This window comes from Marmota monax, unplaced genomic scaffold (assembly GCF_021218885.2).
Source record: "Marmota monax isolate L192 unplaced genomic scaffold, Marmota_monax_Labrador192_F-V1.1 WCK01_AAM20220418_F8-fsc00026, whole genome shotgun sequence".
Classification (NCBI taxonomy): domain Eukaryota; kingdom Metazoa; phylum Chordata; class Mammalia; order Rodentia; family Sciuridae; genus Marmota; species Marmota monax.
The window spans coordinates 580,964-604,537 of record NW_026693108.1 but is presented as its reverse complement, the minus strand read 5'-3'; the positions used below and the strand labels follow the sequence as shown (position 1 = coordinate 604,537).

At 46.9% G+C, this 23,574-nt stretch overlaps 1 protein-coding gene across 5 annotated transcripts; it reads right to left on the bottom strand.

Annotated features, from left to right (window-relative positions):
• Window positions 1-1,103: 1,103 nt before the first annotated feature.
• Window positions 1,104-23,532, bottom strand: Dcun1d2 (defective in cullin neddylation 1 domain containing 2). 5 transcript variants are annotated; one of them, XM_046454950.2, is made up of 8 exons: window positions 23,419-23,532; window positions 18,963-19,356; window positions 16,889-16,957; window positions 16,001-16,169; window positions 10,377-10,507; window positions 5,087-5,169; window positions 3,626-3,722; window positions 1,104-2,697 (listed from the first exon to the last, which is right to left on the bottom strand). In XM_046454950.2, exons 2-8 carry the CDS (start codon window positions 19,135-19,137, stop codon window positions 2,624-2,626), a joined length of 798 nt encoding a protein of 265 aa, XP_046310906.1. In that variant the 5' UTR covers window positions 19,138-19,356; window positions 23,419-23,532; the 3' UTR covers window positions 1,104-2,623. The 5 variants fall into 5 exon arrangements, with proteins under 5 accessions (XP_046310906.1, XP_046310905.1, XP_058438688.1 ...); XM_046454949.1 differs by lacking the exon at window positions 23,419-23,532 and adding an exon at window positions 23,146-23,412; XM_058582705.1 differs by lacking the exon at window positions 23,419-23,532 and adding an exon at window positions 23,065-23,088.
• Window positions 23,533-23,574: the final 42 nt, after the last annotated feature.

Sequence of the window (23,574 nt, the reverse complement as noted above, 5' to 3'; positions counted from 1 at the left end):
GTCCAACAGGGCTCAAGGTGGGGACGGTGGCGGGGACGACACAGCGTGGCGTCTGGTTACTCCACCAGAGCTCAAGGTGACAACCTGTGCCTGCCTGCTGGGAGAAGGACACTCACAAGCATGGCCTACCACAAAGCTCCTGGCCTGAAGCACGCGACGGTGGCCCCAAGCGTCCCTCCTGCTCACACCCAGAAGCGAGGAGCCACCTGAACTTCAGAAACCTGGCAGGAACCTGAGTGCAGCAGGCCCCTGCGCTGTCCCAGGCACTCTGCACCACCAGCGCTTGCTGAACTGAGATGCTGGGGTGTTTTTCCAGGCAGCACAGTTTCCAGATTCTGAAATCCAAGTCCTTCAGAACCAGAAGGGGAGCAGGTTCCAGTGCAAACAGGACAGCATACCCACCAGGAGGGACAGTGCCTAGGCTGGGCTGCAGCGTGCTGGGCACACGCCTCACTGCTCAGAAAGGGTGGGAAGCTCTGCTGAGGGAGCTTGGGAATGATTTCCACACCATCTGCCTACGCCACAAGGAGCAAGGGGCAGGGCTCACATATGGCCTCTGTCCACTCAGTTACTCACAGAGCCCCAACTCTGCCAGTCGGGACGGGTAACCACAGAACTCACTTTTTTTTTTTTGTGGTGCTGAGGACTGAGCCAGGGCCTTGTGCATGTGAGGCAAGCTCTCCACCAACTGAGCCAGATCCCCAGCGCCTCGCTTCACTTTTGTCCTCAGGAAGCCTGAAAGGTGCACAGTTCTGGAACACACTGTCAGTGTGGGAGAGAGATGGTGCCTGTCCAATACCCCAGGGAGGAGCTAGTGCCGTGAGAGGGTCACTTTCAACTCAGCCGTGGCTTCGTGTGTTTGGGTCCACAATTCCCATGCCCTCCTCTGAGTGCTCTTTATTGAGTGTGGGCGGTAACTTCTCAGAAGCCGTGATTGGCATCAGTGACACTGAGGAAGAACTGTAGAGACGGGAGCCGTCTGTCTGGGCCATGGTTACCTACCTGGGTCGGACACCAGGGGGTCAGGGCCCCTGGATAAACAGCAGAGTCCCACCATCTGGTGGCAAGTTATCTACACAACCAAGAAGATCAGAACGACACAGTCTGGGGAAAACACTTTATTGCGGTATTTTGAAGTTCTTAGCATCTTTGCAGCATGCAGGACTCAAAGGTTGACTAATGGAAGCAGCAGAACACAGGTCTTTGAAGTCTGACCAACTTCACTTCAGTATCTATTGACAGTCCCACAGAACTTCAAACTTACACACAGAAGGACTGCGGGCCTCCCTCACTTAGTCACTGAATTCTACAAACTTCTCCGAACAGAACAAGAGTCCAGGCAGTCTAGGGGGGTGCTGTACTGCTTCTCGGGTTTTTATTACAGCCAGAGTTTATTTTATTGAAGAAATGCTGAGTTAGACTTAGAGATGGCTGTCTCCTCTTTCAGACAGGGCAAGAGAGCCTGAGAAAGGTCACATGGCCCGCCCTGAACAGACCAGCCTCGCCCTCAGGCCTCTGTCCCTGCTGCCCTCTGCAAGGCTTCCGCTCTGCAGCACCGGTAGTTGCCCACATTGCAGGGCACATGGTCCTCAGGCTGCGAGGGGCTGCTCCCTAAGGCTGTGGCATGTCCACACAGAAGCTAAGCACAGAGCAGGTTCCAGGGGCACCCTGTGCACAGGACATGGAGATGGCCCAGAGAGCCCGGCCCGCCTCTCCACGGCATGCTGCAGGAGGGCAGCAAGGCACACGGTGGACAAGGTCTTGTAGTGCGTGCTCAGGTCAGCACGGTGCTGCTCGAAGCTCAACAGCAGGAGAGTGGCCCCCGGGCCTCTGCACCTTGCGCACCAGTGGCTCTGGGCGTAAACTCAGGCTGTAGCTTGCAAAAGAGATGAGGGTCCAGGAGTGGGCTTTGCGTCCACGTGAGGATGGCTGTAAGAGGGCCAGACCCTGGGCATTGTGGGACTGCAGACAGGTGAAAGGGACAAGAGCATTTGATTTTAAATTTGTAATTCACCACTCAAAAAGGAAAAATGTCTTTTTAAATAAAAAATATTAAAAGTACGGAACTTCTCAGGAAGTTGAAATAGCACTGTCAGAAAGACAACAGTCTGATTGCTGCAGTCACGCCAACACACGCCACCACTGCAGACTGCAACGGGGCCTTAAATATAAAATGGGTCTCAGATAAACATCCTGAGAGAACAAATATCCAAACCAGAGAGACAGCACAAGCCCAGGAGGAACAGCGCTGGGTCCCTGGGTGAGCTGCATCCTGGCCCTGGCCGTCTGACTCGACATATCCACATCCCCCCAGGACAGACAGGGCTCTGTACTGTGATCACAATGCGACGGGGTGCGAGTGGTAACTGCTGGTATTCACCTTGAACCTGCATCAGACAGCAATCCCCCAAAGCAGCAGCTACAGCAAGCGTGCCGACCCCTGCGGCAGCTGTCCTCTGGGGGAGCAGCCCCACGGAGCCTGCCCCAGACATCGTGGCTCTGAGCAGGAGGATGCATTCCAGCTTTGGGATGGCAAGGACAGTGGCTGAGACTGGCAGCGAAGCACACAGCACCACCCGGTGTGCCCTGCAGGATGTGGGCTGGCTCCAGACCTGCTCCACCTTCAGCTGTGTTTTCCACCCGTGAGCACTGGCCGTGCATACTCCACAAAGTCATCCATGAGGACAGGCCACGCTCCTGGAGAGAAGCAGACACAAGTCTTCAGAAGTCACCATTAGCACCACTGCTACACTCAAAGGACTTTTTGCAAAATCCTATTTCAAGAATCCAAATGATCTGCAGTTCACAAAGCTCCTGTTTCACCAAATAATTGGCTGAAACCACCTAATTCTTTTGCCAGCAGGCCGGGGTCAGTGAGCCATGGTGTGACATGGGCTGTGGGCAGTACACTGCTCACTGACTGGGTGCTTCCTTGGTTGGCCTCCAGACAGCTGGGACCAGCCGATTTGGGACAGAAAGATGGACCCATTTGTGCTCTGCAGGAAGGAGCAGCTGTTCCCGCAGTCGTGGGCACTCTGCCCAGCAGTGGTCCTGCCTCCCTGCTGGCTTCCCAGCCAGGTTCCTCACAAAGGCCCCGCCCCACCCAGCCAGGGTGTCCCAGCAGCCTCTACAGCCCCCGCTCCAAGTGCTGTCCGAGCGGTCGGCCATCTGCATAGACGGAGACCTCCCAGAGCTGAGCTTGTGCAGTCACTGCTGGGGGCCTACGTGAGCTAGACAGCATACTCGTGCTAAGGACAGAGAGGAGCTGTGCCCACAGAGAACACTGCCAGGAGCAGGGAAAGGCCCCGGGCTCCAGTCCTGGCCAGCCCAGTGAGCACAGAGGCAGATCCTGGAGGGGCGGCCTCTGCCTGGGACTGCCCCCCCCCACAGTGGCATGCCTAGGCCCAGGAGGAACCCAGACCCCCGGAATAGGCCTAGGCATGGGGGTATCTACATGCACACAGCCACATAGGCCACCAGAGGTCTCCCTGTCAACAGCAACAGCAAGCACTCTGTGGGACCCTCAGAAACCAACAGGAAGGGGCACTCTCTGCCCTCAGCCAGGGAAGGACTTCCTGTCTGACCAGTGCTGCCCTTCCCTCTGAAGTCCTACAGTGTCTAGTACCTTCTTCATCGTAGTTAGACATATCATCTGCAATCATGTTTCCAAAATCTAGCAGAAGGTTCCAAGTGTCCCGTGGAATTGATCTTTTGTGATGTTCCTAATACATAAGAGGGAAAAAACCCAGCAGATTAAGGTCCAGAGCTCAACCCTCAGATCTCTTAGTGGCCAAGGGTCCTCCATCGATGAAAGATCCTGCTTATCTGACAGGCAAAAAGCACAGTCATGTCTGTCCCAAGGAGAAGCAGCAGTGGTACCGTGCTTAAGCACACAGAGTCCCCCCGAGCCTGTGTTCCAGTATAGACTGGCCTAAAGCAGAAGCAAACGTTTTAAACACTAAAATCATAAATTCCTGTGCGGTCAAACTGAAGGGCAGCATTTTAATCTCCTGACCTCCTTCCCCACCAACTCAGAGACTCTGTGGGACAACAAGCAAATCATATTCCTATTGATCTCTACGTGTTTATTTTTCTCTGAATTTGCTAGCTCACGCGGGGGGACGGGCTGACTCTCTGAAAGTATATGTCAGTCCGTATTTCAGAAACATCAAAGCCCTGAGGGCAAAGGTGACACCTGTGCCCACAGCAGGGCCGCCCTGCCTCTCTCGCCAACTATTTCTTCTGCCTTCTTCAGAGGTGCTCATTCTCCTGAGGGTGGCACTGCCGTTCTGCCACACACACGCCCACGGCCATGAGCAGCTCAGGAGCTGAGCAGGTGCCACGAACCATGACTCAACTACGGCAGTTCCCTACTACTTGTCCTTCTCCATCCAGCCGGGGCAGCACGCCATCCCTGCGGCTCTCCGCTGGCCGCCCTGCGGCTCTCCGCTGGCCGCGCTGCGGCTCTCAGCTGTGTTGACTCCTCACTTTGTTCTGTGGCTCTGTGGTAAGGTCGGGGGCTTGGGTGTGGGGGTGGTGGCACACTGTCTAATTCCCCATGGCTGCACACTGTGGCCCAGCAGGACACAGTGCCTGTCCCCTGCCCAGCCTTGCTTGCTCCTAACAGGCCCAATAAGGCTCCTTGCCCTCCTGAGCACTGCAGAACATATTTTAAAACCTCCCCAGAACAGACACATGGTGGCTGCAACCTCTGGACACTGGGACCTGGTACACAGCTCTGGAGCCCCTGCCAACCGGCAGTGAGTTTGGCCCAGCCCTTTCCTCAAGGATTTGAAGTTTCTCAGGATTAACCGAGTTTTTTTTTTGGCATGGGGTCCTTGGAGGAGATGGTGGATCCAGGTCTGCAGAGGTGCACCGCGCACTCTTCTAGAACCCATCTTGCGGGGTCTCTCCTGGCCTTGGCAGGGTGGAGCAGCACCTCTCCTGACACCAGAGCCCCTCCAAGCAGGACCTGTCCACCTAGGACCTCCAGGTGGAAGGTGTCAGGTGATTATCATCACACTCAGCCTCAAAGCTGACAGCCTCCCCGTAGACTGGCACACCCAGCAGGAAACCCAGCACTTACCAGCAGAAATGTGTTCCAAAGATCTAAAAATTTAAACCTTCCCGATAACACTAATTTCCAATATGCAACAGCCATTTCTAAATCTGGCAAAAAAGAGAAATAGTAGTTAATAAATTCCTATCTCTTTTTCTACTGCATAAGAAATGATACTCACTTGATTGTTAAAATTTGGCAATTTTATCCAAGAGTCACATGAGGCCTAATCTCACTCAATTCAGGAATACAAATGTTCCTGAAAATGACATATATTTTAATTTTCTGAATCTGAGGAAATTTTATATTTTAATTTTCTGAATCTCAGGAAATTTCTTGAAAAAAGGAATCATACTGATATTTGGAAATGCAAGTAATCTGTACCATAATTAGTCAGTTTGGGAGACTCCCATTTCATAGACACCAGTCCTTTGACAGTCCTGACTTGATCTGGTAACTGTTAATGAATATCATTTTATTTTTTGAAACAGCTGGAAACACCTTATCCAGAAAGAAGGGACCCCAGTCTCCACAGCCTGCCCCCTCTTGCTGCCAACCAAGGCAGTCTTAATGCTCAGGATCACTGGCTGCAAGCACATTAGCCAGGCACTCCAGCCATTCTGATCCCGCACCCTTGGTCAAGGTGATCAGCACATGTGGGGAAAAGGTCTTCACCATAGAAGGATGAGTAAAACTCTGGCTGCTTGTCAGTCAAAGTCAAAGCTCTCCTGGAAAGGCAGAGGTCGATCCTCGCCTTCGATGCAAACTCACGCTAGGGGTGCCACTTTAGATGCAGCTGAAGAAATGAAGGCTGTGCTTCAGGGCTGCAGCACACAGCATCTCCAAGCTACAGTGTTCCTGTACTCGTGGATTCTCTGTTGAATGGGAATTTTAAAATCACTTGTTATGGGTTAGGATTGTGGCTCAGTGGCAGGGCACTTGTCTTGCATGTATGAGGCAATGGATTTGATCCTCAGCACCACATGAAAATAAAATAAATAACATAAAGGTATTGTGTCCATCTACAACAAAAAATTTTTTTTAAAAAATCACTTCTTATATGCTTGCCATAGTAAGTATGTAAGGGGTGAAGAAGTCTATTTCTTAAAATGGACCACCTTTCATCGGAATACAGCTTCCCTCTGGTAAGCAATATAAGGACGAGTTATGTTGAAGTAACTTCCTATTGCTGCTCACATGTGTGTCAGGTCATGTGAAAGAAGACTGATATATTAAGCTAAAAATTAGTTTAAATGCAAAACTAAATACTTTTCAAAAGATTTTTTTCTAAGTCTGGCTTAGTCCCACTTGACCGAAGCTATCAAGCTGGAACTCTGTGACTTGAGCTCTCCAGGGCTGACCAGTAGCACCAGGCGGAGGCGGATACCCAGCTGCAGCCAGTGTCTTAAGCCTGTGTGCTCAGGTCTCCAGCAACGAGTCTCAACAGAAAGACAGACAGACAGAAAGTTCCGAGTGCCGGGCACGTGAAGGAGCTGTCTGAGCCTTACCTAGGGGACTCGCAGGGCAATGCTAAGATGATTATCTCGTCCTGCTCATAAGCCTACATCCTCACCACTTAGGAAGAACCCTAAGTGAGGTCTATGTTCGACTCATCTTAATGCTGACAAGCTCTCCCATTGGGAAATGGAGCTGAACCTGGGGAGGAAGAAGACAGAGTTTTATGGCATATATGTATTTATATATATATATATATATATATATCATCTAGTTATTCCTGGGCTCATTTTGGTCCTTCCATATGAAGTATCTGTTTTGGATGTGTGCAAAACACATGTCTAAAAAGTAAATGTGCGTATTTTCAATATCTAATATTATTTGTGTAAAAATGTCACACTATACCAATGGATTTGGCTATTTTCAAAAGAAAACAACAAAAGTCAGAGTGGTAGAAGCGAGGCTGCGCTGGGGTGGGAGGTGCTCTGGTGCTAGATCTCCATGGCAGCAGTTTTCCCCCAAAACCTCTAAGACGTCTCATCTCCTGATGTTACAGCAGAATTCAGCTTGCAATGCTCAGTCGAGGGCTACATAATGAAGATGACCCACTGTCCAAAAAGGATCTTGGGCCAGACATAAAAATTAGTTTATTATCATGATACCTTCCCCAAAAAGCAAGATTCTCAAAGCCAGCTGATTCTAGCTCTATCCAATGTGAAGCCCTGAGCTACACTGAGGATGTAGCTCCACTGTAGCTCAATCCCCTGGCATGCTGGAGGACCGGGTTAGGTCCCTGGCACCGCAGCAGTGAGTCTAACCACTCTACTCACCACAGGCTGACCACCAACTAAGTACAGGGGTTCAGTAATCACACACAGGAACAACACAGCAGTGAGGTGTGTTGGTAGGCGCCTGCAGCCCCAGAGTTTGGGAGGCCAGGTAGGATGGTCACTGGACCCCAGGAGTTGGAGCCCAGCATGGGAAACATAACGATGTACACCCAGACTTGAGGGGAGAGGTGGACAAAGCTCTCGGATGCCACTGCCCACTGCTGCCCATACCTCTGCTAGGAGGTGTGGGAAACGTGTGCCATCTCTTTAGGTTGTGTGACTCTTTATAAGGCAAATGTACAACAATGCACTTTGGAAAAGGCAAACTGATCATGTTTAGTCTAAGGAAATAAAAAGACAGTCCTTTGTTCTAGTAAAGGAACTATGAGTTTGTCTTATCTCATTGGTGGGTCTCTTCTGTGGCTTGCGAGGCTGAACAGAGGCACAGATCTCACACTACTTCAGGACATTCCTTGCCCTAAGCTGAACATCGCTGAAACATTCTCCCAGAGGAAAAAATACATTTTTTAACTTAATTTTTTTTTATTGTTGCAGCATTAGGACTAAACCCAGGGCCTTATGCACACCAGGCAAGCACTCTACCACTGAGCTATATCCCTGGCTTGAATTCCCCAACTTCAAATTAGGGAATTGCTTTAGGCTGCGACTTACCACCTTATGGAAGGTGGCAGTGTTGCAAGGAGATCATGTGCCTGTGCAGCCCCTCCCTCCTGCAGCCCCTGAGCTGTTAAGAAGGCTGGGGAGACTCCTGGAAAGAAAGCCAGATCCAGTAGGGTTCCTGGGTGCTTCCAGCAGCCCAGCCACCAGCTGAGATGACCCCGAGCTCTGTTGACCTGGGGGAACAGAAGGGTTGCCCTGCCAAGTCCTGCCTGAACCCCTGACCCTAAAGATCAGGTGCTGCAAAAAATGATGATCACCAGAAGCCACGAAGTTTCCAGGTGGTCTGGTCTGCAGAGGTACAGGCCTAGGAGTGGATTTGCAGCAAGAGTGAGACTCTGCCCCTGGAAGCTCCCAGTGCTGAGGCTGCGGCAGGGGACCCTGCAGGGCCTAGAAAAAAGTTCTTCTACTGCTCTACATCTGAAGTTAACCTGGTGCCAAAAGACAGACACCCTCAAAGCACAACCCCTACACATGGAAGGAAATGGAGTGCTAACCCTGTCAGTACTTTTCACTTCAACACTGAATAGATGCAATCTCCTGGAATTCAAAACGTAAATTATTTATTGCTAACAAGTTTAATTATCCTAATATTATACTGAAGATTCTGAAGAGAACAGAAAAATACTTTTTGATCATTCATTAAAAATTCAAGGTGTTCTTCCCTGACAACCATTTAATTCTAAAGAACAGATGTTATTTAAAAACTTGGATCAGACTGCTGCTTGCATCTTTTTTTTGGTACTGGGAACTGAATTCAGAGGTGTTCTACCATGGAGCTGTAGCCCCAGTCTTTTTTATTTTTGAGACAGGGCCTTGCTAACTTGCTGAGGCTGGCCTTGAACTTGTGATCCTCTTGCTAAGCCTCCCAAGTTGCTGGGACCATGGGCTGTGTGCTGGCTGATAAACTAATGGTCATTTTGAAAATCGAAGTGGACAAATCTCTAGGAAATAAACTGCTCAAAGCAAAGCATTATCTAAACGCTCTGTTTGAGAAAAAATAATGGGAAGATCAAAGGATTTTGAAGGCAGACCTAGAATGGCTGCCCAACCCTGTGTATGCATTTCATACCACCTAACTGTGCTCTTAAACGTCTCTGAATCCTCACAGAAATAGCAACAGCAGCCAGACAGCAAAACCAGACCCACAGGTGACATCTCCAATAAATCTAGATGTGAGGAGGTACCATCAGGAACCCAAACCCACAGGTGACATCTGCAATAAATTTTGAAGAAAAGAGCCCAGACAGGAAACTTAAGACCCAGCACCCCAACATTAAAAGCAGGCAGCTAACACTGGGAAACACAGCAGAAGAGGAAGGCCATCCTGGCCACAGGTCCAGGAGAGCTGCCTCTGGGTCTGCAGCTGGGTTTCAGGAGACGGCGGCAGCAGGGAAACAGGCAGGACTGCCAGCATCCTCCCTGCACCGGCTTCCGGGAAATCAGGATGGAAAACCAAATGTTGGTGGCACTTTTCTACCTCTGGGAGTTTTAAGCCACTTTCCAGTTTCTTATGTAATTTTAGTCATCTTATGATATTGCTTTTATTTACAGGAGTTTTTCCTCAAACTACACTTTCTAATAAGCCTGTTTATCCTTATTTAAAAGACCACATATAACTCCACCAACAAACATGTGAGATTTGAAATTAACTAAACAAGGTCTATTACATGCATGAGGCAACCAATCTATCAGCATAGACAGATTTTTAGAAAGAGGTAAGGCAGAAATAACTATGCTTAGGTGCAAAACAAAACAAATAAATCAAATTCTCAAACTAAAACAAATTTTTTGTTCGTTCTGGTATTAGGTTGAACCTGGAGGGCTTAACACTGGGTCACACCTTCAGCCCTTTTTATTTATTTTTGAGACATGGCTGCTGAGGCTGGCTTTGAACTTGTGATCCTCCTGCCTCAGCCTCCCAAACCGCTGGGATTTCAGGTGTGTGCTACTACGCCCAGCTCAAATTGAAAATTTAACTTGAAAACATCCGGATGCACTGCCTACAAAACACAAGCAGCCACACGACTGTGAAAGGAGGTGCACTTCCATGCACAGAACCGGCTCCGAGCAGGTCAGCTCAGCTCCCCAGAACTGCCCGGTGAGCCTCACCTGGCCACTCTCAAGGAGAGGACGCGAAATACCTGTAACTCAGGCCATACCTCAGGATTTAGACAGTTAAATGGAGACGATAAGATGGAGACACTGCTGGCTGAGGGTCTCAGGTGCGGGATGAACAGAGAACCAGAGCAGGACGGTAGCAGCATGGCTGGCTGCACCGAGACCCCGCTGACACAGCCAGTCCTCCCACGCAGACCAGGCGCTCACAGGGCGCCCCCGGGGCTCCTACTCACCGAGGCCCTTTTGCCCAGGGTTCTTAGCAAAGGTGAAGGTAAACTGGTACAAGTCCTTGAACTTCACGGGGTCCTGCAGCTCTTGCTCTAGGCTGGGCAGAAGGGTTCTGAGCTTCTCGGTGCTGTCACACCTGTGACGAGAGACGGCCTGTCACCTGTGGCAGAAGACCATCCCATAGCAGCTGGCCCCGGCTCTATGACTAGTGTGGGTGGGGCTGGGTGCACGGCGTCTCTCCCCGAGAACTCGCGTGCGCTGGGCTGTACTGTGCTGATGGTGCACAACTGCACAGACCCAGGGCACCCACTGAGGACTCCATGGTGAGGCACCTGGCCTCTCAGCCACGCTGGGGCGAAGCAGTCTATCCCTACACCTCTGACCACGTGCTGAGGTCAAGGCCCCAAGGGTGGCAGAGGCAAGGTGCAAAGTCCCTGTGCCCACGCACACGAGATGGGCCACCCTGCCAGCTGGGCTACTGCTGCCTCTAAGCAGCCACCATGAATGAGCCTCATTCCTTCCTTCAATATTGAGTGTAGCAGGTGCCCTTCAAATAGCTAGGTACTCTAAAAACTGTTCCAGAATTAAACATACCATGTTGTGTTGAATTTTCCTCCAAAAAGTAAAGTATCTTTAAAAATATTAACTGTTCTGGGCTGGGATGCATCTCATAAGTACTTGCAAGCAAATATGAGGCCCTGAGTTTGGATTCCAGTACCTCAAAAGAGGGGGGTAAAAACCTCAGTAAAAATAACAGACTCTTGGTCTGGGGTTGTGGCTCAGCGGTAGAGTGCTCGCCTCGCATGTGCAAGACCCGGGGCTCGATCCTCAGCACCACATAAAAATAAATAGGTGAAATAAAGGTACTATAACTAAAAAATATTAAAAAAATAAGTAAATAAAAAAATTAAAAGACTCTTTCTTATATCAGCTGCACAGCAAGGAACAGAATGGTGCTTCACGTACCCCTTACTCCCGTGCAGCAGAGTGGAAGAAACTGGAGAGAGCCTTGGAGCACCAGCACCACCTGCAGCAGGATGCCCTGGCCCTCAGCCCTCGGTCTCCCTCCACCACTTCCACCACCTCAGCAGCACGTGCTGCACAGGAGCCTGGGGTCACCGTGAGCCTGCGAGGTCTGTTCTTACAGTGTGTGAGCCACTGCCGATTTCCTCTTGCCATGCAGAACTCGGTCACGCAGTGCTGGTGCTGAGCCTGCAGCTGCTGCCCTTTCGGTTGTGCCAAGAGTTCCAGCACAGGTGTGCGCGGGTTGGCACATGCCGGGAGGGGACGGGCCCACAGGGGCTGCGCACCTCTCCGGAGGTCAGAATGACACCAGAGCAGGGTCCACTCCCACTCTGCACCTGTGCCTTTCTCTACCAGGCCACCTGTTGGGTTCTATCTCACTGAGGCTTTGCCTGTACCTCCCCAGGAACAAGAGCGGCTTCCTGTGCTTCCACTGGCCACGTGGGACCCTCTCTGGTGAAGCACTGATTCAAACTGCTTATTCTAAAAGAGATTTTTCACTATTTGTAGGAATTCCTGAGACACAGGTGTGTGTCCGCTGTTTTAAAAGAACTCTCCCAGAATGCCTGCTTGCTTTTCCTATGGCTCACACTACAAGATACACAAAATACATGTGCGTGTGTGCGTGTGTGTGTACACATATATGATTTTTCCAGATACATAACACGTGTGTGTGTGTGTACATACATATAATTTTTTGGTTTTTTGGTACTGGGGATTGAACTCAAGAGTGCTTTACCACTGAGCCACATCCCAGCCCTTTACTTTTTATTTTGAGACAAGGTCTCACTAAGTGGCTTGAACTTGTGATCCTCCTGCCTCAAGTTTCCCAAGTCGCTGGGATTACAGCTTGTCCACTGGGCCTGGTCCTAGATTCTTATTTTTAGTGTGGATACTCTATCAGTCTTTTCCTTTATAGTGATTTTTTTCCCTTTGGTAGGGGTGACATGTTTTAAAACTTCCTAGTCACAACTGTGACTTGTGCTGGGCATTCAACTGAACTGGGCCTCACACTAGAGCAGGGGCTCTACCACGGGGTTATATGCTCAGCCCAGATGATCTTCTACATTTTCTAGAACTTTCTGCATTTGCCTTTAGCACTGAGATCTACAATCTTAAAACCCACTTTCATATAATAGATATAATACTTCCTCAAGATTAACTTTTTTCCTTAAACCAACCAATTCTCCCAGGACATACAGGGGTGTACCACTAATGCCTGGCAGTGTTTCGTATTTTTTTGATGATACTGAAAATAACATACATTTAAAAAATTCACTTGTTTCGTAGTATTTGGTCTCACACATCCTTAGATTTCTTTTTTAATATATATATATTTTTAAGTTGTAGGTGGACACGTACCTTTATTTTATTTTTATGTGGTGCTGAGGATTGAACCCAGTGCCTCACATGTGCCAGGCAGGCACTCCACCACTAAGCCGCAGTCCCAGCCCCCACCTTTACATTTATCCTGTGTCTGTCCCTGTCTCAGGGGAGCAGCGGCTTATGATGCAGTAAGTACACTGCCTGTCCTAAGATTTATTCATCTGTTTCTTTTGGTCAAAGTCAGTCCAATCACGAGTGGACGTTCAGCTCCACAGGACATCTTATGCACCGAGGTCACCCTTTCTTTCCTTCTGTTGCTAATGGCTATGTCACAAGTCTCCCACTCCTGGGGGACAGCAAGCCTTGCCATGATGCATCACCCTACCTTTCTGGCTGCTGATTTGTCTTAGGGCTGGATTTAGGATTTCTGCATCTTATGTTCCTCTTATAAACCTCCTGGGTCTTGTGCATGAACCTAGCTATAATTCCCTGTTATCAGAACTTCCTTCTTAGATTTTGTTTTTCAGGTTGTGTTGGCCTCGAAACAAACCAGAGACTGCTTCCATTATTCTGTCTGGAAGAAACTGATCACATTGTTCTTTATTATTTTATTGATTTATATGCGGTGCTGAGAATTGAACCCAGTGCCTCACACATGCTGGGCAAGCGCTCCACCACTGAGCCACAACCCCAGCCCCACATTGTACTTTTAAAAAGAATCTATTTTGCATATACTGTTAAATTTATTGGTATGAAATTGTTCATAATAAATCTATTTCTTGATGTCTATAGGATCCACAGTGGTGCCCCTTTTCATTTTGTATTGGTCATTGTTATTTACAGTTTCTAAAAAGTTTTTTCAAATAACATGCTTCTGGTTTTACACACCTTTTATACCCATAACTTCTTTTTTTTTTTTTTAACTCTTTTCTTTTTTTGGTACTGGGGGTAGAACCCAGGTCTTCGCTAATGCTAGGCAAGTGCACTATCACTGAGCTACATACCCAGACCTCTCAACTTTTAAATTACTTTTTCTACTTCTGCTTATTTTAAAAAATTAATGCTTTATTCTACATCCTTTTGAGTTTAACTTCCTGCTCTTCTACTTTTGTTGACCCTGGAGGTGGAACCCAGGGCCTTGAGCGTGCCAGGCAAGCTCTACCACTGAGCCACACCCTAGTCTTCTTTTTCTACTACCTAACATGGACACTTTTGCATAATGATTGTCAGCCATTCTTCTTTCTCAAACATACATTTAGGAAGCTGAATCCCACAAGTGTTTTTTTTTTTGGGGGGTGGGGTGTCAGGGATTGAACTTAGGGGCACTCGACCACTGAGCCACACCCCCAGCCCTATTTGTATTTTATTTAGTGACAGGGTCTCTCTGAGTTGCTTAGCGCCTCACTTTTGCTGAGGCTGGCTTTGAACTCGAGATCTTCCCGCCTGAGCCTCCTGAGCCACTGGGATTGCAGGTGTGCGCCAGCATGCCTGGCCCACAAGCTTTTGTAGCAATATTTTCTTCATCAATTATTTTCTAATTTCTACTGTAACTTATTTTTCAAACCAAGGGTTATTAGAAGTGTGCAATATTTGCACATATTTCAACCCAGTCATCTTCTTAGTAACCCTAGTTTAGCTGCCTACAGTGAGAACACGTACCTCTGTATCATCTTAATTCTCTACAATTTGTCTTAACTTTATGCTTATGCTGGATTTTTATGAATGTTCTATTTCCTGGAAAACGTAGGGAGCACTCATCAGCATCACAGGCACTGCTCTAAACATGCTCCCTAGCACGCTGTGTTGTCCAGTCTTTTGTTTCTTTACTGATTTTTCACTGGTTCAATTCATCAGTTACTAGGATGTGTGTGGGAATTCCTCACTTTGTATCTCCCTCTTTGTAGTTGTTTATTTTTGCTTTATTGAAAGCAAAACATGAAGGCTTTTGCTTTCCTAGTGAAATGAACCTTTCATCATTATGAAATGTCCTTCTTCATCTTCAGAGCTGCCTTATTTTAACATCAACAGTGACACAGTTTCAATGTCTGCACGACACATCAACTGCTGACCTTCCCTACTGTACCATGCCCTGCGTTTTAGTTGTGTCTATAATTAACAACATGTGTCAGTTGATTCAACGGAATTTCTAAATTTTTTTTGTTTTAAATAATTTTGTTATTTAGAAATTACATTTATTTACTCTCCTACTATTTGTGCGTAATTAGTAGTCAATATCTTCTCCCATGCGTTTATTTTCTTCTTTTGCAGTGCTGCGGACAGAACTCAGGGCCTTGTATGTGCTGGAAAGTGCTACCATTCAGCCTTGTGCCTAACGCCCTTTTTAATTTTTACTAGTATCTTTGTACAAGTAGCAGTTAACTTGCATGAGGCCAGTTCCTCAGCATCTTCCTATATGGCTCGTGCTTTCTGACTTCTCTAAGAACACATTTGATTCAGTGTTTCTTTATCTAGCATTGTACCCGAAAACAGGGACGGATCACTCAGAGTTCCAAAGGGCCAGGAGTACAAAGAAACCCGCTGCAGAACCACTGTCAGAGGAAGCTCTTTGTTGGTTTTGCACAATTACCAAGAACGGGGTGAGCTTCATTAGGAGGAAAGGCTTGTGGAGTTCACTGGCCAAACAGACGGCCATATCAACGCAAAGCGTCAGTTTGGTGGAAACACAGGCAAGGACTTTTACTTGAGAAATATAACAAGCAAAAAGCAAAGTGAGACTTTTACAAATAAGAATTATGTATTTAATATAATAAGTGTAATACATTATATAACATATAATAGCATGAAATAGATTGGTTGGGAAAAAACTCTACTATTGACTGTCAATTTAAATTTGGAAGGTAATAAAAAAGAAAATGAGTTATTAAAGGGGTAATGTGAATAAAAATCATAAAAAAACTTGAAACTGGAATTCAAAGGCTTGTGTAGTTGTATAAGATATTTATAGAATATGTAAAGAAAATTCACTGATATATATAATTAGAAGTCCCCCCATCCCACCAGGGATTCAACCCAGGGGCGTTTAACCACTGAGCCACATCTCCAGTCCTTTTTATTTTTATTTTAAGTTGCTTAGGGCCTTGCTGAGTTAGTGAGGCTGGCTTTGAACTTACAGTCCTCCTGCCTCAGCCTCCCAAGCTGCTGGGGTTATAGGCATGTGCCACTGTGCCCAGTCTAAAATTATAATTTATAAGTTGAAAATTACTAACGTGGAAAGTATGTTCCCTTCTATAGAAGCTTAAACTAAGAACGGTTTACCTACCCCAGCTCGGTCATGCCGTCCATGAACTCCTTCCTGCTGAATTCGCACTGAGTGGCAGCTCTGAACTTCCATGCTATGACCAGAACACTGATGCTGGTGGGGTCCAGCCTCAGATCGTCACAGAATTGCTGAATCCCATCAATCCCGATTCTGTCTCCATCTTGCGGGTCTGTAGTTAAAGTCAATGGGGTTAGGGTCACACCACCTGGTTGCATAACTCTGGCAAGTAAACCTCAGACACACACCAATGGACTAGCTTTCTACTACCTATGAAAGAAACAGTGGGCAACAAGTAACGACTCACCCAGAAACCAGTCTATCTTTAAAATCTAGATTTGCTTGCTTCTAACAGTGCTATGGGATTGAATCCAGTACCTCGGACATACAAGGCAAGCTCTGTGCTGCTGAGCTGCATCCTCGTTTGATTTCTGGGTTTTATCATTCAGGAGTAAGTTTAAGGAGTGGTTGCTCAGGAGTAGAGTGCTGGCCTAACGTGCAGAAGGCCCTGGTTTGAGCAGGAGTATCACCACCACAAAAAAAGAAGAAGGAAAAAAAAAAAGACTGGGATGTAGACCCAAGGTAGAGAAGCTGTCTAGTGTGCACAAGGCTCTGTTTCATCCCTTGCACTGCAAAGCAATTCAATTTCCCTAAAGTAAGATAAAAATTCAAGTTAACAGAATTTTAGTTTCCTTGAAGACAAACTGCTACAAAAAATATTGCAGTGATAAAGGGTTTTGAATGCTTGGAATTTTTATCACAACTCCACCAAAGTAAAAAAGAATGATTGATCAATTTTTTTCTCTTTAAGTCATTTCATTTGCTAATTCTAATGCTACTAAACAATTACTTTCCAAAATCATTTAGATTTGGAGACACTGTGGCACACACCTGTAGTACCTTGGGAGCTGAGGCAGGAGGATTCCAAGTTTGAGACCAGCCTCAGCAACTTAGCCAAACCTGTCACGAAATAAAAAATAAAAAGGGCTGGGATGTAGCTCAGTGGTAAAGTACTCTGGGTTAAATCCTCAGTATTTTTTTCAATTTTTTTTTTTTTTTTTTTTTAGTTGTAGTTGGACACTATACCTTTATTTTATTTATTTTTTAATGTGGTGCTGAGGATTGAACCCAGTCAGTGCCTTACACGTGCTGGGTGAGCACTCTACTGCTGAGCCACAACCCCAGTCCCTAAATCCTCAGTATTAAAAAAAAATCAAATAAAAAAAATTTGCCTTATGCATCTACACTTAACAGCATGGAAATTCAGGCCCCCCTACTTCTGCTTTAGAAATAAAATTAAGAAATTTAGCATCTGTCTATGAGAAAATCAAAACAGTAAAGTACACTGATACAGCCCAGCAAGACCTCACTATACTGAGCCCTTTAATTTCAGAAGGATCATGTATGTTATCATATATCATCATAACGTGTGTGTGGATTCTACTGGTACAGAGATACAAATAAAAAATCTAGAGCTTCTTTGTTCAAATAAAGCTCAGATGTGTTGAACTTTTCTTCTCCTTCATATGTAATTTAACTCTGGTCATTTAAGTACTAGATATCACATTTTTTAAATATGTTGTTTCTAAAGAAAAATTAACATAAATTATATAAACAAAACCAGAAACCCTTCTAACTGTATCTTCTCACACAGAGAAACCAAACTCAGCTTTGGGAGTGTGACAAAGGTTCTATATTCTCTATTTCCATTCTATCTGCTGACATTACACCTCTGCAGATCAAAGAAAATCCCACTCTTATCAAACTAGCCATCCTGGTCAACTTCATGAGGTTCTCCTTCATTTGTATACATTAGATGTTATATTAGTACACAGTCTTTGAATTATATATTTAGAACTCAAAAGGATGTAACCTATTTGAATTATATATTTAGAATCCAAAAGGACTAGCCTGCATGAATAGAATCAAGTAATGATGAAGGGATGAAGCTTAATAAATAAATTTCACTGAAGTATTTCTTCAAAGACAGCTCTATTTGAATAATTATAAAATTGTGCAAAGGATATGACTTACAGACTTAGCTAAAAAACTTTAAAGTACACTAAACAGTTTTCACTTTTTGAGAACTATGATAATTACAAATCTGGTGTTTTTCATTTTTAACCATATAGTAGGTTTCTGAACAGTTTTTTTTTTTTTTAAAGAATACAATTTTCAACCCATTTGCCCAACAGAGGGGGAGCAAGGAGACAGTATCTTTGAAAATAACAAATAAGAAAGTAAAAACCAAGAAAATTTTTCTATTGGGCGAACATTTGCTTAACTGAAGGTCTTTTTTTTTTTTTTAAAAAAAAGACTTAATCTTCAAAAACTACTAGAAAAAAAAGCAGTCCGTCAAGTGAATTGTTTCTGCTTTATTTGATACGAAATCTCCTGACCACCAGGGGTGTGGGTCTGTTCACACTCTCACGCACACTCACTTTCATGGCATGGCTGCACTTTGATAAACAAAGCCACATTCTAGGCTCTTCAATTAAAATAAGTCATCCTCCATGCCCACGTGGAGCTGTCTCACTGAGAGCGCCCCCACAGCGACAGCGTGGCACGAGGGCGCCCCCAGGTGGGGAGCGGGCGGTCACACTCTGACTCTTCAGTAGTGCTCTGCCACGGATGTTTCAGTCTAGATAAATGCTGGCAAAGACCCCTGTGCTATCAGGTGTGGCCACAGGCAGACTCCAGGCCAGGACACTGAGCAGGGCTGCTTCCCACGACCACTAGGGTCACACTCCCTGCAGAGAACACGCTGTGGCTGCAGGTCACACCAGGCCAGCTTTCCAATGCCCCTCTTTCCCCTTTATTGAGAAAGGGGTTCTGGAGCTCAACGTGAGGAGGAGCAGCAGCTTGGAGCTCTGCGGTCCTTGGCACCCGAGGTCCCAGGAACAGTGCGCCCTCTGCTTGCTAGGGATGGCCTCTGGTCTGGCCCTGCTGCCACGTCATCCCTTACCTTTGTACCTGCCATACAGCTGCTCCAGCTTCCTCTGGTCCACAGCGTCCCGCCTGGACTCCCTGTGGAACACGTCTGGGGTTTGGAAGAAGCTGGCTGTGGCCTCGTCTAGCTTCCACTCACTTTGCGTTAGGCAGTAGATGGCAGTTCTCTCACCAGCCTGAGTACACGCCATAAACTGGCGGACCTTGTCCTTCTGAGTCGACTTAAGCTTATGCTTGGGATGCAAAAGAAGCAGGAGAGCCAATGAAGCCTCTCTAGGGTTTGTGTAGGCCGCTACTTCTAATGCCTGCTGTTAACTGGACTCAACTTCACTTCAGAGTTACAGGACACCAGAGTCTTGTTCATCAGTGAAAAAGACTCCACAGTCTTCTGACAACTGGAACGACAGCATCTATAGAGCAACAGATATGCCAAGTCCAGTCCTCAACAAATTGTGAGAATCAGCCTTTTACAGAAAATACACTTTGATCACTACCTGGTTACCCTTACACAAGTACAACAGTCCCCCGCTTGAAAATCTCAGCACGGGCTCTCGGCAAGTCTAGCCCTCTGAAGACGAGGTAGGACCTGACTTCAGGGCAGGGTCCATCTGCAGGGGCTTTGCTTCTATTGAGCCCAAGTGCTACTGAACAGGAGGGGCCAGCAGTTTGAAACAGTCAGCTTTCCAGTTTAAAAACAACCACAGTAATGAAAACATGCACACATAAAATGATTATCACATCAGCAGCATAAAAAGTTTGTTGTGACGAAATGAAAGTGATGACACTGGTCACAACATGTCTGCATGTGTGAGACAGAAACAGGGCAGGGCAGGAGGGTAGGCAAAACCAGCAAGCTGCAAGGGAACTGCGCTATCTATAGTCCATGATGAAACAGCAGGCACAGGGTGAAGGTCTCACTGCTCTAATGTCACCTGGTGAAAGCAACACCAGTGCAGAGCAACTGCTAACTTGGGCAAATTAAAGCAATCACCGCGATCTACTAAGGGCTGATTCTTTTTTTTTAATATTTTTTATTTTTTGGTGTAGATGGACACAACACAATGCAATTTTTTTCCCTCACTTTTATGTGGTGCTGAGGATTGAACCCAGGTCCCGCCTGTGCTAGGCGAGTGCTCTACCGCTGAGCCACAATCCCAGCCCCAGGGGGCTGATTCTTTTTATTATATAAATGCTTTACCCAATACAAAGGGAAAAACTTTACTTACAAGGATTGTATTCAATCTCGTTCACATAAAGATGAGAATTTATAGAAACAGAATAAATTATAACCTACAGGAAGACGCAAACGGATGACAGATGGAGATGAAAAAACAGAAGCATGAGAAGAGCCAGGCTGTGACTGGCGTGAGGCCCTGCGTACCACCAGCAGAGCTGAGTACGGGAGGAAGCAGGCTCCCCGCACGCAGGTGCCGCAGCAGAGAGAAGAGGTCAGTCAGGATAACGTCTTTTTAATCAACGTAAGAACCCACAGTGGGTTCTTACTGATCCTAGTGGTATCACTGACCCTAGTCTCGAACCTGAGGGAAATGGCTCAGCCCGATTCCTCACCATCATGCCAAGAATAAGCACCAGAGGAAGCTGCAGAGGTTTCTAAGGCAACCCAAGCGTGCTGGTAGCAGAACACCAGCACAACTCAGCAGGAGTCAGTGCAGCCAGACACACACAAAGCTGCTCCACAGGTTTTGGGCCCAAGACCTTTCCTGGATCTCACAATGTCAAAACTATTTCCCAAGAATTCAAAGCTGTCATTAGACAACCTCACGCTCATCTTAAGAGTGTGCAGGAGAGGCCTCCAGGCTGCCTGAGCCGTGATATCACAATAGGCTAAATGAAAAAGATTCAAGAACTTCTTTCCTATGATACCAGATATTAAAATTATCTGCTGGGGCTGTGGTTGTAGCTCAGTGGTAGAGCACTTGCCTAGCATGTGTGACGCACTGGGTTCAATCTTCAGCACCACATAAAAATAAATAAAATACAGATATTGTGTTCATCTACAACTAAGAAATTTTTAAAAATCTGCAAAAATGAAATGTAAAAAAGTAATGTGCTTGTAATTATTAATCCTCACATATTTAAAAACTTATTTTAATTCCTGATGCAGTGAACATCAATGTCCATTAACCACATAAACAAAGCTCTTTGGGTCCCCAATCATTCTTAAAAATATAGGGCTGTGGCCATATGAATCTCTTGTGGTTCTGCCACTGCAGGTGGAAGCAGACAGTGGGAACGGTTTATACACAAGTGGGTATGGCCTTGACATTTCACTTATAAAAACAGGCAGCTAGCTTGTGACTGCTGAACGCGATCTAAATTCTAGAGTGACACATGGGACGTATATACATATACTATACGTTATTTCCCAAAACAGTTCTTGAAAAGTATAGACAAAGAATTCAAGGCTATATTCTCTAGTAAGATCAATCTAGTCAAATCAGAGAAGAGCTCACATGTCATGAGAGCCAGCTGACAAGTAATAAAGTCAGCATCTTTTTATGAAGATGGTCAAGGATGGACACGGCCAAGAGTTGCTTCAAAAACTAAGACAAGACACACATGCAATCAGAAAAAGTCCCTCCATAGCTCCTTTATTATGGAAGAGCTAATCAACACCATCCTGGTCATAAAACAAAACTCAGTCCATCCATATAACGGAATGTTATTTAGCCATAAAATAATGGCATATGTCACAGTATGGGTGAACCTCAAAAGCAATATGCTGAGCAAAAGCCAGACCCAAAAGGCTACATGTCACATGATTCCATTTACAGGAAATGTTCAGAATAGGCAAATCTATAGAAACAGAAGGCAGATTAGAGGGTGCCAGGGGTTGGCAGGGAGGAGTTGGCAATGCTTGCTCATGAACAGGGTTTCCCTGGGAGTGATGAAAATGTTCTGAGACTTCATAGAGGTGGTGGTGGCAGAATACTGAATGTTCTAAACACTGACCTGCACACCTCAAAATAGCTAATTTTATGTCATGTGAATTCTACTTCAAAAAAATGTCAACATAACAGCTAGGCCTCCAAGACCAAGGAGCAGAGTCACACACCCCAAGTGGCTGTGTCATTTGACCAGCATTACAGCACTGATGGCTCCACATCAAGAAAACATGGGTCAGGCCTGGTGGTGCATGCCTGTAATCCCAGCGGCTCCTGAGGCTGAGACAAGAGGATCTCGAGTTCAAAGCCAGCCTCAGCAAAAGTGAGGCGTGAAGCAACTCAGTGAGACCCTGTCTCTAAATAAAACACAAAATAGGCTGGGGATGTGGCTCAGTGGTCAAGTGCCCCTGAGTTCAATCCCCCATCCTCGAAAGAAAACACAGACATTTGGAAGAGGGGATGATGTCTGACTCTGAGCTAGACGCCTGAGGATCACTTTTGGAGCCCTCCCCAGGGTGACCACACAGCTATGTCCACTGAGAATAGCCCTCCCCGGCGTGACAACAGTGCTACATTCACTGAAGAGAACATGCTTTGCAGATGCAGGTGAATATATCTAGGCCATTCCACGTGGTTTTGAAACTTTCCACGTTAATCACAGAAGTAACTTAGGCAGAAATGAAGACAGAAACACTGCCCCTTCTATGCGGGACAACCCAACTTTAGACTTCAAGGGGTACCAAGGTGCTAGTTTGGCATGAGCAGCAGCAGCCATGAGGGAATAGCAAGGGGCATGTCAACAAAACTGCAAGATTTGATGTTTCCCACACCGGTTTCTCTACAAAATAACAGCAATTAAAACAATGACCAACAGTTACATTGAAGGATTGCATGCACTTCATATCCAAAAGTAACTAGGAGATCCAGGTTCCACCGGTAGAAAAGGGAAAGTAAGGTTCATAAACTAAGCGCTGCCTCCATTTAGACAGATGCATATCAATGCAAGGTTAATCAAGGTCCACAAACGGGCAGGACCAAGGCCCAGGCATAAGTGCTGATGACTTTCGCAGAGGCTTACCAGGTCATGGAAATCAAAGCAGGGGGAAGGGAGTTTCCTCTGTTTTTTTAGTTTATTCTACTAAAATGTACACAATTCTTGACATAAAAATCTGGACAGTCCAGGGGAAAGACACATCAAATAAAACCTCTAACCTGCTAAACCCTCAACGCTTTACGAGTGACCTTGTGAGGAGCCCGGCCCCAAGGACACCACGCGTGACGTGACAAACGCACCGCAGAACATCCTTGCAGACAGCTCAGGAGCACCTCCCTTCTCAGGGTCAACCTACACGGCGGCCCAGGTAGCCGCCCCGTCTCGGGTCACGCAGCCCGCCACCGCGCAGTCCGACCCCCGCCTGCCTTCTCGGCGACCCGGGCCCAAGGCCGTCTTCGTCCCCCGCGCTACGGGGCCAGCGGCGTCCTCTCGGGACCCTGTGGGCCCGCTGCTATCGCTCGCCCCCGGCCGGTCTCCGCCCGGGCCGACGGAGCTCGACGCCCGACACCTACCATGCTCGCAGGCGCCGCAGCCCAGCCGGCCCTTTGCGCAGGCGCGTGCTGTCCCGCCCCCGCCGGCCCTCTGCGCAGGCGCATCCCGCCTCGCCGACCGCCGGCTCTCTGCGCAGGCGCACGCCGTCGGGCTGCCCCTGGGGCTTTCTCCCTCCT